The sequence below is a fragment of the Carassius carassius genome, chromosome 28 (assembly GCF_963082965.1).
Source record: "Carassius carassius chromosome 28, fCarCar2.1, whole genome shotgun sequence".
Taxonomy (NCBI): Eukaryota; Metazoa; Chordata; class Actinopteri; order Cypriniformes; family Cyprinidae; genus Carassius; species Carassius carassius.
The window spans coordinates 6,213,367-6,227,909 of record NC_081782.1 but is presented as its reverse complement, the minus strand read 5'-3'; the positions used below and the strand labels follow the sequence as shown (position 1 = coordinate 6,227,909).

General features: G+C 37.2%; 1 protein-coding gene across 1 annotated transcript; it reads right to left on the bottom strand.

Annotated features, from left to right (window-relative positions):
• Window positions 1-221: 221 nt before the first annotated feature.
• LOC132107588 (uncharacterized) lies at window positions 222-14,406 on the bottom strand. Its single transcript, XM_059513698.1, has 17 exons — window positions 13,790-14,406; window positions 11,172-11,282; window positions 10,425-10,526; window positions 10,242-10,304; window positions 8,303-10,099; window positions 7,830-8,003; window positions 7,510-7,683; window positions 7,121-7,291; window positions 6,493-6,670; window positions 6,203-6,219; window positions 4,393-4,434; window positions 4,082-4,180; window positions 2,098-3,894; window positions 1,706-1,879; window positions 945-1,118; window positions 661-834; window positions 222-577 (listed from the first exon to the last, which is right to left on the bottom strand). The coding sequence occupies exons 2-17, from the start codon at window positions 11,276-11,278 to the stop codon at window positions 316-318; spliced, it is 5,505 nt and encodes a 1,834-aa protein (XP_059369681.1). The 5' UTR covers window positions 11,279-11,282; window positions 13,790-14,406; the 3' UTR covers window positions 222-315.
• Between the last annotated feature and the right edge of the window lie 137 nt (window positions 14,407-14,543).

Sequence of the window (14,543 nt, the reverse complement as noted above, 5' to 3'; positions counted from 1 at the left end):
TTAATTGCACTCTGCAATAAATAATTCTGTAAAACTGAACAGAATGATGGCTGTCTCTGTGATGATATGATGAATTGAAAATCAGTGGACCATCTGCAATATAAAAATAAATAAATATTGAAATCTGCATTTTCACATTAACTTACCGCAAAACTTCTAATTTAGAGTTTGGATCCTTCAAAGCATCAGACAGTGCTTGCACACCTGAGTCACCGATCTTATTCCAGCCTAGATCCAGTTCTCTCAGGTGTGAGGGGTTTGATTTCAAAGCTGAACCCAGAGCAGTACAGCCCTCATCAGAGAATTCACAATGATTTAACCTGCTGAGAAAATTACAATCATTTCTGTCTCTAGCTTTGGAACAAAGGACTTATTTGACAAATCTGGTGAGTGAAAATCTTGCCTGAGTGTCTCAAGATTACAGTCAGAATTCTCCAGATCATCAGATAACTTCCGCAATCCAGTGTCTCCAAGTTTATTCCCAGACAGATCCAGTTCTCTCAGGTGTGAGGGGTTTGATCTCAGAGCTGAAGCCAGAGCAGCACAGCCTTCATCTGTGATACCACAATCCCTCAACCTTCAAAAAATATACAGCATACACTATTCATTAATGTGTGTCAGATATGACTCTCAGTACATTAGTCTGTGAGATAACCTTACCTCAATATCTCCAGTTTACAGTGAGGATTCTCTAGTCCTTCAGCGAACTTCTTTATTCCTGAATCTCCTAATCTATTCCCAGACAGATTCAGTCCTCTCAAATATGAATGCTTTGATCTCAGAACTAAAGCCAGAGATGCACAGCCATCACTTGTGATACCACAAAGTCTAATCCTGAAGAGGAAATTAAATTAGATCTTGATTAATGGACACATAGTTCTTTATGGTAACAAAAAGCCAAATGTCAAAATATGTGTTTTAGGATCATTTAGAAGTATTCTTACCACAGATTCTTAAGTTTACAAAGAGGATTCTGTAATTCAGCAGAAAGAATCTTTAATCCGGAGTTAGTGAGTTTATTTCCAGACAGATCCAGCTCTTTTAGATGTGAGGGGTTTGATCTCAAAGCCAGAGCCAGAAAATCACAATCCTTATCAGAAACATCACAAAACTCCAGTCTGCAAAAAAAAAAAAGAAAAACACACACACACACACACACACACACACACACACACACACACACACACACACACACACACACACACACAGGTTTCTTCATTAAAGACTTTTTCTCAATGTCAGTTTTGCAATAATTTTTTTTTTCAGATATATCCGGCCTTGAAAGAGCAAAAATAAAGTTGATCACGATGCCATAGAAGAACCTTTTTGTCTAAATAGTTCCATAAAGAACATTTAACATCTGAAGAACCTTTCAGTTTCACAAAATGTTCTTTGTGGCAAAAGAAGGCTCTTCTGATTATACAAATATGGTTCTTTAAAGAACCTTTGACTGAATGGTTCTTTGTGGAGACAAAAATGTTTCTTCTATGGCATCGCTGTGAAGAACCCTTTAAGCCTTTATTTTTAAGATTGAAGGTACATTTTTATGATTACTTGCCTATTAAGACTTTTAATGATGTATTTTGTCTTGTTAAGCGTGAACTATATTTACTACTTTATTATTATTTCATTTTGGCAATAAAGAAATTAGGTAAATAAACCAAATCTATGAAAATGAAGAAAAAACAAAAGAGGAGGAACTTACTTCAGTGTTTCTAAACGAAATTGAGGATTTTGCAGGCCATCACAGAGTAGCCTAAGTCCTGAATCACTTACATTACTCTGAGCCAGGTTCAACTCTCTCAGACATGAGGTTTTTGATGTAAGAACAGAAACTAAAGTGGCATAGCTTTTTCTTGATAGGTTCTGATCACCAAGACTGCAAGAAAAATAATAATAAATCCCACCATGTATAGACAGTTTTAAGCAGATTAATTCTGGAATTTACACAAATCTTTCAGATTCCAGAGTTTTAATTAAGATTAATTGAACTTCTAGATTAACCAAAATAACTTAATGCAGAAAAATCTTGTGCTAAATCTAACAAGATAAATGTAAATATAAGTACTAAAAAGGATTATCACTGGCATGACATACTTTGCCGTTCTAGATGCTTCAAGCACTGGTTGTAGCTTTTGAAGACTTTCATCTGGCAAGACATGTGTCCAAACATACTTCTTTAAATCAAACACATCTAGTTTTTGCCCTGAGGTCAGCAATACAAAGACCATAGCTGACCACTGTGAGGCTGTCAGTGTGGTCTTTATTTCTGACCCTGATTTTAGGTAACGCTGCACTTCCTCCACTAGTGAATGATCCTTCAGTTCGTTCAGGCAGTGGAACAGATTGATTGATTTCTCTGGAGATGGATTCTCTCTGATCTTCTGCTTTAGGTAAATAACTATTCTCTCTTTACTGTCAGAGCTGCTTTCTATCTGAGACCGTAGGCCTCGTAAGAGCGTCTGATTGGACTCCAGTGAGAATCCAAGAAAGAAGCGAAGGAAAAGGTCCAGATGTCCACTTGTACTCTGCAGAGCTTTCTTTACAGCTTTCTGATAGAGGTCAGATATTGATAATGAACCTTTTGGAACACAAGTCAGAACACTGGGTAGAAGACTAGGTTGGTCTATCACATTTATATTTTGATTCACAAAAGAGAGGTACACATATAAAGCTGCAAGATGTTCCTGAACACTCAAATGAACAAAACAGTAGACTCTCCCCTGAAACAGGCCTGATTCTTCTCTGAAGATCTGAGTGCACAATCCTGAGTACACAGATGCTTCTTGTACGTCAATGCCATATTCTTTAAGATCTTCCTCGTAGAAGATCAGATTCCGTTTCTCCAGTTGATGAAAAGCTAATTTACCCAGTTTGAGAACCATGTCTGTATCTTTAATGTTCTTATCGTAGTCCTTCTCATGCATATTTCTCATCTGAAGGATCAGGAAGTGTGTGTACATTTGAGTGAGAGTCTGGGGAATCTCTCCACTCTCTGCTTGACTCAACATCTTTTCTAGAACTGTGGCTGAGATCCAGCAGAACACTGGGATGTGACACATGATGTAGAGGCTCCTCGATGACTTCAGGTGTGAGATGATCCTGTCGGACAGGATCTGATCACTGATTCTCTTCCTGAAATACTCCTCTTTCTGCGGGTCATTGAAGCCTCGTACCTCTGTCACTCGATGGACACACTCAGAGGGAATGAGATCAGCTGCTGCTGGTCTGGAGGTGATCCAGATGAGAGCAGAGGGAAGCAGATTCCCCACAATGAGGTTTGTCAGCAGCACATCTACTGAGGCTGATTCAGTCACATCACACAACCTCACACTGTTGTGAAAATCCAGACCCAGTCGACACTCATCCAAACCATCGAAGATGAAAATTAATTTACGTCCATTTGGAGAGATTTCAAGTTGTTCTGTTCCCATGAAAAGTTGCAGAAGATCTTGAAGACTGAATGTTTGGTCCTTTATCAAATTGAGCTCTCTGAAAGGAAGTGGAAATATGAAGTGGATGTCCTGATTTGCTTTTCCTTCAGCCCAGTCCAGAATGAACTTCTGCACAGAGACTGTTTTTCCAATCCCAGCGATTCCTTTAGTCAGCACAGTTCTGATGGGCTGATCTTGTCCAGATAAAAGTTTGAAGATGTCATTCAAGTTGATTGGCGTATCATCTGAGGTTCTTCTCCTAAATGCAGTTTCAATCCACCTGATCTCATGCTCATCATTGATCTCTCCACTTCCACCTTCTGTGATGTAGAGCTCAGTGTAGATCTCATTGAGAGGAATGAGGTCACTCTGTCTTGATATCCCTTCACATAAACACTGAAATCTGCTCCTCAGATTTGACTGGACTGCTTCTTGAACTTTATCAAGGGGTGAGGCAGCACTGAAAAATCAAAATAAATCTTATGCATTTTAAACTAATTTATTACACACATAGCAGACCGTTTAATCCACAATTGTTAAAATAGTTAACATTATCTATTTTTAAAAATGTATTTTAAATGATATTGCATAAAATTAAAAACTGAAAAGTAATAGTGAGGAAAAAATACGAATAAGTATTGATGTACCTGGATTCATTTAAATTCTCTGGATGACCCATGGAGTGATCACTCCTCATGGACACATCGCTAGGACATGGAGATGCTGATCTCCCTTGCTGCTCTGAGCTGCAGTGAAACAGAGACATTACAACATTGATTCAGTTGATCTTCCTGTCTTTCAGAAACAAGTGCTGCACAAAGAACTAGGTGTAATTGTGGTATAAAAAATGTGCAAATGAGAGATATAAAACATTTTGGCTTTATTATAGTTACATAATACTAAAGACTAACAAAGCTTTTAAAACTACTTTAAATGGAGTTTGATCATGATCATTTACCTGGGCTTTTCAACCTTGAGTTGATCCATTGAATGATGACTCCTAATGACCAGGTCTTGTTAAATCTGATCTCCCCTTCTGGGATGTGCTTCAGGAAAACAGAAATGGCGATTAGCTACCAGACTAAAGACTAAATATTACTTGAAGTAAGAAACAAATTTGGCTATTACAATGTATTAATTAAAAGTATTAATACAAAGTAATAATTGAGGGGTTACTTGCCACCCATACAATTAGCAAAGCATTTGCTTACTTACTAGCGGGCCTCAGTATTCGGTCACATTTTCAGAACTCATTCCAGCTACATTCATTCTGCAAATATACCAAATAAAAATAATACTAGCAGCAAGTAAACCAAATGGTCAAAATATGGCCAGAAACCTAATTCATCATACAGACTATCCTAGATTATGACACAACATGTACAAATGTAAGTAATGCAACATACTGGACAGAAGTCACGTACTGAAAACATTCTTGTTTTTAAACAAACGAGTTATCTCTCAAAACAATTGTTGTTTTTGTCAGAGCAAAAGGTGAAACATGTAGCCCAACTAGTTGTGTACGTCATGTGCCTTCCTGTTTTTTTAGACAGATAAACTGATAAAGAGTCTTTCAAATTCCAAGGCAAAATATAAAAATATAAATAATAAATAAATAAAAACAAATAAATCACTCAATGAGGGTCTTATTTCAGTAAATAAACAACATTCAGTTTTACTTAGGATTATTAATACCTGGCTGAACCATATTGCTTTTGCAGGTTAAGGAAACAAAAGATAAAAATTTTATTCGAAACACCTTTGTAATAAAAGTGACAAATGACTGTTTGATATCAAGCTAATAAAAAAGCAACATCGCTCAGCCTCATCTCTAAAGATCACGAGGATCCTTGACAAACCAGTTTCAGCTTTTAGTTGTTAAGCAACGCAAGGCTTATTAAACTAGTTGCAGTATTAAAGTACTTTTTATACAGCAACCTGGCTAAAATTGGCCTGAAACTCATTACTCTGTAATTAACACGATGTCCTGTTCAGTCGAGTTGTAAAGTGATCACCTGCGAATTACAGTCATTCAGGAAACATTTGTCAAGGCGATATTACATTAAGTAATATGTAGTCTAGGTCTAAACAATATCTTTCATAGGGGTTTTCATCTTGAATTTCAAAACATTAACCAATACTTGGTTAATACAGTACCAATACCAATACTTAAGACTATAACAAATAACCACAACCTACCTTTTATGCCGACCTTCTTCCTGAGTAGCTATATGTTTTCACTTTCTGATTTATGTACTTCTCATCTAAACAAGTCAATGGGCGTTCACAAAAACAAACAATTGTTACGTTTCAAAAACACCTTGTTGAAAAATTAGCTTAAAATGATGGGATTTTCAGTTAAATCTACACAGTTTGAATCGACAGCAAAACACGTGGGGTTTTCCTAAAACACATTTTAAAAATATTTATTTTAAATAAAGGAAGAAATACTGAAACATGCACTGATAGCAACTTTTTTAATAGATTAATCACAAGTTGGGGCAAAATTGCACATTGAAACCTTATCACTCTGCAAAATGTAGAATATATTATATAATTGCAATATAAACTAAACAAAATCTTTGCAAGGATTAACTATGTATTTTCATTATAAACAACTATATTTGGGTGTAAAGATATAAAATAACATTAAAAGGTAAAGATTTGACATTTAACAGAGAAGTACAGAAAGAAATGTTCTCCATTTCATGACATGGCCATCCGCTGGGATAAAAATCTCAAACACATTCAGAAAATAGTTCCATCACCTAATGTGTTGGACAGACTTTAAAACACCAAAAACAACAGAACACATACATTAGAAAGGGTTTAATTGTGACAATGATTTAATTATGTACTAAAACATTGTCCCTGGTACAGCTTTACTGCAGCAACAATCTTCAAAAAAATTTTTTTTATATAAAACATTTAGTGAAAACATCTATTATTACAGAAAAAAATTATTTGTGTTGACAATCTTATTTTTCTAGTGCAAAATTTGTCACTTGGTTAATAAAGATTGAGTATATATATATATATATATATATATATCTCAAACATACTCTAATTTCTCCAGTTTATATAGTGGATCCAATTTTATAGCAGAGAGCTGGTTTGCTCCCATGTCTGTGATATTATTTTTAGTCAGATCCAGCTCTCTCAGGTGTGAGGGGTTTGATCTCAGAGCTGAAGCCAGAGCAGCACAACCTTCATCTGTTACATCACAACCTCGAAGCCTGGAGACAGAACAATGACACAGCATTAACCCTCTAATTTCATATATATATATATATATCGTATTTTCCGGACTTTAAGTCCCACTTTTTTTCGTTTGGCTGGTCCTGCGACTTATAGTCAGGTGCGACTTATTTATCAAAATTAATTTGACATGAATCAAGAGAAATGAACCAAGAGAAAACATAACCGTCTACAGCCGCGAGAGGGCACTCTGTGCTGCTCAGTGTACCACTGAAAAAAAAAAAGAGCGCCCTCTCGCGGCTGTAGACGGTAATGTTTTCTCTTGGTTCTAAATAAATGCAACTTATAGTCCAATGCGACTTATATGTTTTTTTCCTCGTCATGACGTATTTTTTGACTGATGCGACTTATACTTAGGTGCGACTTATAGTCCCAATTTTTTTTTAAGGTTTTTTTTTTATCTCACCAATCTTAAACAAAAATCTTACCATAATATCTCCAGTTTACAAAGAGGATTTTTGAGTCCATCAGAGATAAAGTTAACTCCATCTCCCAATACATTCTCAGACAGATCCAGCTCTCTCAGGTGTGAGGGGTTTGATGTCAGAGCTAAAGCCAGAGCTGCACAACTTTTATATGACAAGTTACAAAATCTCAGCCTGCAGAAAAGAACAATGGGACACACTGTAAATTGGCTAAGTTCATTAAGAAGCTCTCACAGTAATTTACAGCACCCTAGGAGAGTACAAACATCAGTAAGATAGATTTAGATATCTACATTTATAACTAGCTTTTTAACTAATTTTTTTTTTTTTTACATACTAACACATCAAACCATTTAATTTACTTTTTTATTTGTAGCTTTTGAAGAACTTACTTCAGTGTCTCCAGTTTGCACTGAGGATTTTTTAGTCCATCAGAGAAAAGCTTCATGCCTTGATTTCCAATGTTATTGTCAGACAGATCCAGCTCTCTCATATGTGAAGGGTTTGAATTCAGGGCTGAAGCCAGAGAGGCACAGCATTCGTGTGTGAGACCACACCGCCATAACCTGCGCCAGACAGTTTTGTTTGCTCACATTCCAGTTCCATTAATACAGCGCATGATACCAGAGTATGTACAAATTCTAATAATACTTCAGACACAGTTTAACTGTGCATGCTCTATTTGTGGTTTTTGACAACTTGCAGGACTTACCACAATGTTTCTAGTTTGCAGTGAGGATTTCCCAGTCCAACAGAAAGGAGCTTCACACCTGAACTCTGCAGATTATTGAAGTTTAAGTTTACTTCTCTCAGACATGAGGATTCTGAGCTGAGAACTGATGCCAGATCAGCACAGCAATTCTCTGACAGGCTACAACAGCCAAGCCTGAAAAATATAAATAAACTAATACAATAAGATCGCTCATATAAACAATTATAAAAACAGGAGAAATTACAGAAATGTTATTTATTTGTTTTTTATATGATCATTAATATATACTAATAATACTCTCAACATCTCTTAATGTCACAAGGAAATAGAATTAATGCTAGTTAAGTCCTAGTCAAATGCAAATATCTGTACATGTACAGTAAGTTCAAAAAAAGGCCCTTTATGTACAAGAAAATATGGAAATGTTTAGTCAAATCTAAGCACATATATACTGTACAGTACTTTTTACTTACTGAGCTGATCTGGACAGTTCAACCACAGGCAGTAGATTATGGAGAACTTGATCTTGTGTGAGGTGTTTTTGATTAAATTCATCCCTGATGTATTTGTTTAGTTCAAACACTTCCAGTTTCTCTGAGGTAAGCAACACAAAAACCAGCGCTGACCACTGAGACGGAGACAGAATGGCATCTTGGATTGTTCCAGCATTCAGATAGTCTTGGATTTCATTTTCCAGAGTATGATCACCTAGTTCATTCAGACAGTGAAACAAATTGATGGATTTCTCTGGAGAAAGATCTTCTGTAATCTTCCTCTTGACATACTGGATAATTTGCTCCGTATTGTGAGATGTTGCTCCTGTTTGTGTAAGTAGGCACTGAAAAAGAGTCTGATTGGACTCTAACAAGAGACCCAGAAGGAAGCGAAGAAAGAGGTCTAGATGGCCATTCTTACTTTTCAAAGCTGTTTCCACAGCCCTCTCATAGATTGTGAAACATGCTGGGTACTGAACATCCTGATTTAAGGACTGGTATTCACTGAGAACATCTAGGTTTTTCAAATTGAATGAAAACATCACGTACACAGCTGCTAGATGTTCCTGAATGCTCAGATGAACGAAGCAGAAGACTTTCCTCTGACACAGACCAAACTCCTCTCTGAAGATCTGAGTGCACAACCCCGAGTATACTGATGCTTCTGTCACATCAATGCCACATTCTCTCAGATCTTCTTCATAAAAGATCACACTGCCTTTCATAAGGTGCCTAAAAGCCAGTTTCCCCAGTTTGAGGATCATGTCTTCATCTTTCACTTTCATTTTAAAGGCCTTCTCATGCATATTTCTCATCTGAAGGATCAGGAAGTGTGTGTACATTTGAGTGAGAGTCTGGGGAATCTCTCCACTCTCTGCTTGACTCAACATCTTCTCTAGAACTGTGGCTGAGATCCAGCAGAACACTGGGATGTGACACATGATATAGAGGCTCCTCGATGACTTCAGGTGTGAGATGATCCTGTCGGACAGGATCTGATCACTGATTCTTTTCCTGAAATATTCCTCTTTCTGAGGGTCATTGAAGCCTCGTACCTCTGTCACTCGATGGACACACTCAGAGGGAATGAGATCAGCTGCTGCTGGTCTGGAGGTGATCCAGATGAGAGCAGAGGGAAGCAGATTCCCCACAATGAGGTTTGTCAGCAGCACATCTACTGATGTTTCTTTGGTTGCATCCAGTAGAATTTCATTGCTGGGAAAATCTAAGAGAAAACGGCACTCGTCTAGACCATCAAAGATAAACATAACTTTATATTTATCACTGAAAACGTCCACTTCCTTTGTTTCAGGGAAAAAAACTTGGAGAAGATATGAAAGACTGAGCTTTTTGTCATTTATCAAATTGAGCTCTCTGAAAGGAAGTGGAAATATGAAGTGGATGTCCTGATTTGCTTTCCCTTCAGCCCAGTCCAGAATGAACTTCTGCACGGAGACTGTTTTTCCAATCCCAGCGACTCCTTTAGTCAGCACAGTTCTGATGGGTTGCTTTTGTCCAAGTAATGGTGAGAAAATGGCATTCAGGCTGATTGGGGTATCTTCTGTTGCAGCTTTTCTTGATGCTTTTTCAATCCAATGGACCTCATGCTCATCATTGATCTCTCCACTTCCCCCTTCGGTGATGTAGAGCTCAGTGTAGATCTCACTAAGAAGTGTTGGGTTTCCCTGCTTTTCTGTTCCCTCACATAAACAGTGAAATATTTTCCACAGATCTGATATATGTTTGTTGTGGACTTCAGCATGTTGACAGTCAGTGCTTCAACGTAAGTTAGAAAACACAAATTAGCAAGCAATAACAGATGTATACACAGGCAGACATGTTTTTTAAGAAATGTATTGTTAAAAAAAAACTAATCAGTGGTCAATTTTAATTTACATGCATTTATATGTGTGAATACCTGCACTCTCTGAGTGCTGGCTTTTTCCCATCACAACTCTGACATTGTCTTCTTGTATGTAACCTGAGTGAGCACATTACAGACATCAGTATATGGACAGTCGTTACTATAAGTAATTATACACAGATCAAGGTTCAATATTGAAAGATTCCTTGGGTTTACATTTTTTATTTTGAAACATACCTTTGTTTATGCCTGAAGAACACGGGAAGCTCTATTGACTGAGCACTGTTTATAGACACACAGCTGGGCGCCGGCGAATCTGCTCTTTCTGACTGCATCAATCTGAAACATGACAAATGAATGACTGCTCCATTCAGAACACTTTATCATACAGTAATGTTCTTGTGATCAGAGCAGACTTTATTGTTAAAAACATAGTAGAAATGTTCTTCTAAATATTTTAGTATTTCTACTTCAAGCTTTCATGCTTAATTCAGTGTATTGCATGCTGTTTATTTGTATTTGTGAAATGTATTGAGTGAGATTTTTTTTCAATGTAAATTAAAATTAAATGTTAAAAATAAAATTTATGCATTTAGCAGAAGCCTTTATCCAAAGCAACTTACAGTACATTCAGGCTAACATTTTTTTACTTAACATGTTCCCTGGGAAACGAACCCACAACCTTGCGCTGCTAACGCAATGCTCTATCACTTGAGTCACAGGAACAGTGTACGTACTTTTTCACCCACATTACTCACCTGTGTTCAGAAATTTCTTTATTAGTGCTTTCAAACTCTATCCAAAATAAAAGTTTAATAAAAGCATAATATTTGTGTGTGCTATTTATAATTATGTAAAAAAGTGAAAGTGACGCGACATACAGCCAAGTATGGTGACCTATACTTAGAATCCGTGCTCTGCATTTAACCCAAAGAACCCATTTTTGTTATCTATCCATCTTTGCTATTTCCATTTTTTAAGTACCTTAATTCTGGGTTGGCACTGGCAGCATCTCTACAACATGTTTTACTTAACCCATGCTTTATGGGTTCACAGCATGGCTCTAGTGAGCCTGGTCTTTCTGGCTCCATTGATCTGTAACAACAGCAGTAAAGCATTTCTTAACATACACACACAATATATATATATATACACACACATACACACACACACACACAAGACTATTCTCTTTCTTGCGGACTGAAACACGTTTAAAATGCATTTTACAGCATTACATTACATTCTGGAATTTCAAAGTGGCATATAAACATAATAAACGAGAAAACGCATCAGAGGTCTACCCTGTTGCAGCAACTACCTCTAGCAAAAGCATGTAGCAACAAATTTATCTATTTTTAAAATGTATTTGGCTACTTTTAGAAATTTTTGACACAAATGGTAAAAGGCACACATTTTCCATCTAAATTACAGAAAAAGAGAAAACCAAAGATGCCTAGCAGTACATACATCACGCGAATTTAATTAACTGCTATTTGCAATTGTTCAATAATAATAGGCGTGTTTGGTTGGTATATTTCGGTTGAAATGGTGTACAGACTTTTCTTAGAGTGTTACATACCAACTACGAATATACTGCGCAAAACTATAATTGTTCACAATGTGTAGTTTTACTAGTTTAATAGCTATATATATATATATATATATACACACACACACACAGTACAGACCAAAAGTTTGGACACGCCTTCTCATTCAAAGAGTTTTCTTTATTTTCATGACTATGAAAATTGTAGATTCACAGTGAAGGCATCAAAACTATGAATTAACACATGTGGAATTATATACATAACAAAAAAAAAGTGTGAAACAGCTGAAAATATGTCATATTCTAGGCTCTTCAAAGTAGCCACCTTTTGCTTTGATTACCGCTTTGCACACTCTTGGCATTCTCTTGATGAGCTTCAAGAGGTAGTCACCTGAAATGGTCTTCCAACAGTCTTGAAGGAGTTCCCAGAGATGCTTAACATTTGTTGGCCCTTTTGCCTTCAATCTGCGGTCCAGGTCACCCCAAACCATCTCGATTGGGTTCAGGTCCAGTGACTGTGGAGGCCAGGTCATCTGGCGCAGCACCCCATCACTCTCCTTTCTTGGTCAAATAGCCCTTACACAGCCTGGAGGTGTGTTTGGGGTCATTGTCCTGTTGAAAAATAAATGGTCCAACTAAACGCAAACCAGATGGAATAGCATGCCGCTGCAAGATGCTGTGGTAGCCATGCTGGTTCAGTATGCCTTCAATTTTAAATAAATCCCCAACAGTGTCACCAGCAAAGCACCCCCACACCATCACACCTCACGGTGGGAACCAGGCATGTAGAGTCCATCCGTTCACCTTTTCTGCGTCGCACAAAGACACGGTGGTTGGAACCAAAGATCTCAAATTTGGACTCATCAGACCAAAGCACAGATTTCAACTGGTCTAATGTCCATTCCTTGTGTTCTTTAGCCCAAACAAGTCTCTTCTGCTTGTTGCCTTTCTTTAGCAGTGGTTTCCTAGCAGATATTCTACCATGAAGGCCTGATTCACAGAGTCTCCTCTTAACAGTTGTTCTAGAGATGTGTCTGCTGCTAGAACTCCATGTGCCATTGACCTGGTCTCTAATCTGAGCTGCTGTTAACCTGTGATTTCTGAGGCTGGTGACTCGGATGAACTTATCCTCCGCAGCAGAGGTGACTCTTGGTCTTCCTTTCCTGGGGCGGTCCGCATGTGAGCCAGTTTCTTTGTAGCGCTTGATGGTTTTTGTGACTGCACTTGGGGACACTTTCAAAGTTTTCCCAATTTTTCGGACTGACTGACCTTCATTTCTTAAAGTAATGATGGCCACTGGTTTTCCTGCACTTAGCTGCTTTTTTCTTGCCGTAATACAAATTCTAACAGTCTGTTCAGTAGGACTATCAGCTGTGTATCCACCTGACTTCTGCACAACACAACTGATGGTCCCAACCCCATTTATAAGGCAAGAAATCACACTTATTGAACCTGACAGGGCACACCTGTGAAGTGAAAACCATTTCAGGTGACTACCTCTTGAAGCTCATCAAGAGAATGCCAAGAGTGTGCAAAGCAGTATTCAAAGCAAAAGGTGGCTACTTTGAAGAACCTACAATATGACATATTTTCAGTTGTTTCACACTTTTTTTGTTATGTATATAATTCCACATGTGTTAATTCATAGTTTTGATGCTTTCAGTGTGACTACAATTTTCATAGTCATGAAAATAAAGAAAACTCTTTGAATGAGAAGGTGTGTCCAAACTTTTGGTCTGTATATATATATAAATTGTTCAAAAATGAGTTTAATTATTCGATATTGTATTTAAATTATTTGTAAAGTCATTACTACTATTAACGTTACTCCCATTGCATATTTGTAGACTCGTCATCTCAATTTGCATATGTTACTGCTGCTATTGTTATCATGTTGCACACAGATTGCACGTTGGTGCATTATAGTTTTTGTTTTTTTTACAAACAAATCTAAATTAACATATTAAATATATATTTTTAATGAGATCTGATGCAGTGAAAATTTTGCGTAGTGATTACGTGGACAGGCCTTTGCAGTGTGTGTGTTTCTGCTCACCTGTGTCAGGTGGATCTCGTTCCGCCTCGGTTGTTTGTTGATCCAACACAACGGTGACGACGGTACAGTTCAGTTTACAATGCGTGAGGCAAGTGAAACAAAAACAAGACAAAACAAAGTTGCCCCAAACCGGGGCTAATCAGCGCGACTCACACTCGACTACTCCAAGACTGAAAGTGCGTGACATAATCTCCAAATATTATTGCTGTCAGAAAGACTTTCAAGCAGAAGAGCATTCCGACGCGAGTAGGCTTTCACTTTAGTGGGGGAAGTTTATGGGTGGGGTTAGGTATTCATAGACTCCGCCTCTACCTGTTCCCAACCGGTTTTAAAAACAATAAAATATAATTTTATGAAACGTACATGCTTACTTTGTGACAGAGCTGAAAGTCAGGGTTTTAGCAATAATTGCCAAGTTTTTATAAAAATAATAATGATAAAAAATGTATACTGACAATAGTGGTATTTTAAAAGAGTTTAATGATGTTAACGGTGTAATAAAATAGTGTTAAACGGTGGTAAGGGATTCCTTCTACACACAATGAACTTCAGAAAAAGATCCAAGCAATGTAAAAAAAGGCATTGTTGTATATTGGCTGGATGTACAGGGATAAGTTATAGTATAGTATGCAGTGCAGTAGAATAAATATACGTGTACCTAAGGCGTTTCTTCTGTGCTAACACATACATCACTTTCTTTAAAGTGTAGAGTAGAAGGAATAATACATTTTAGACGTGTTCAAATATCTAATCT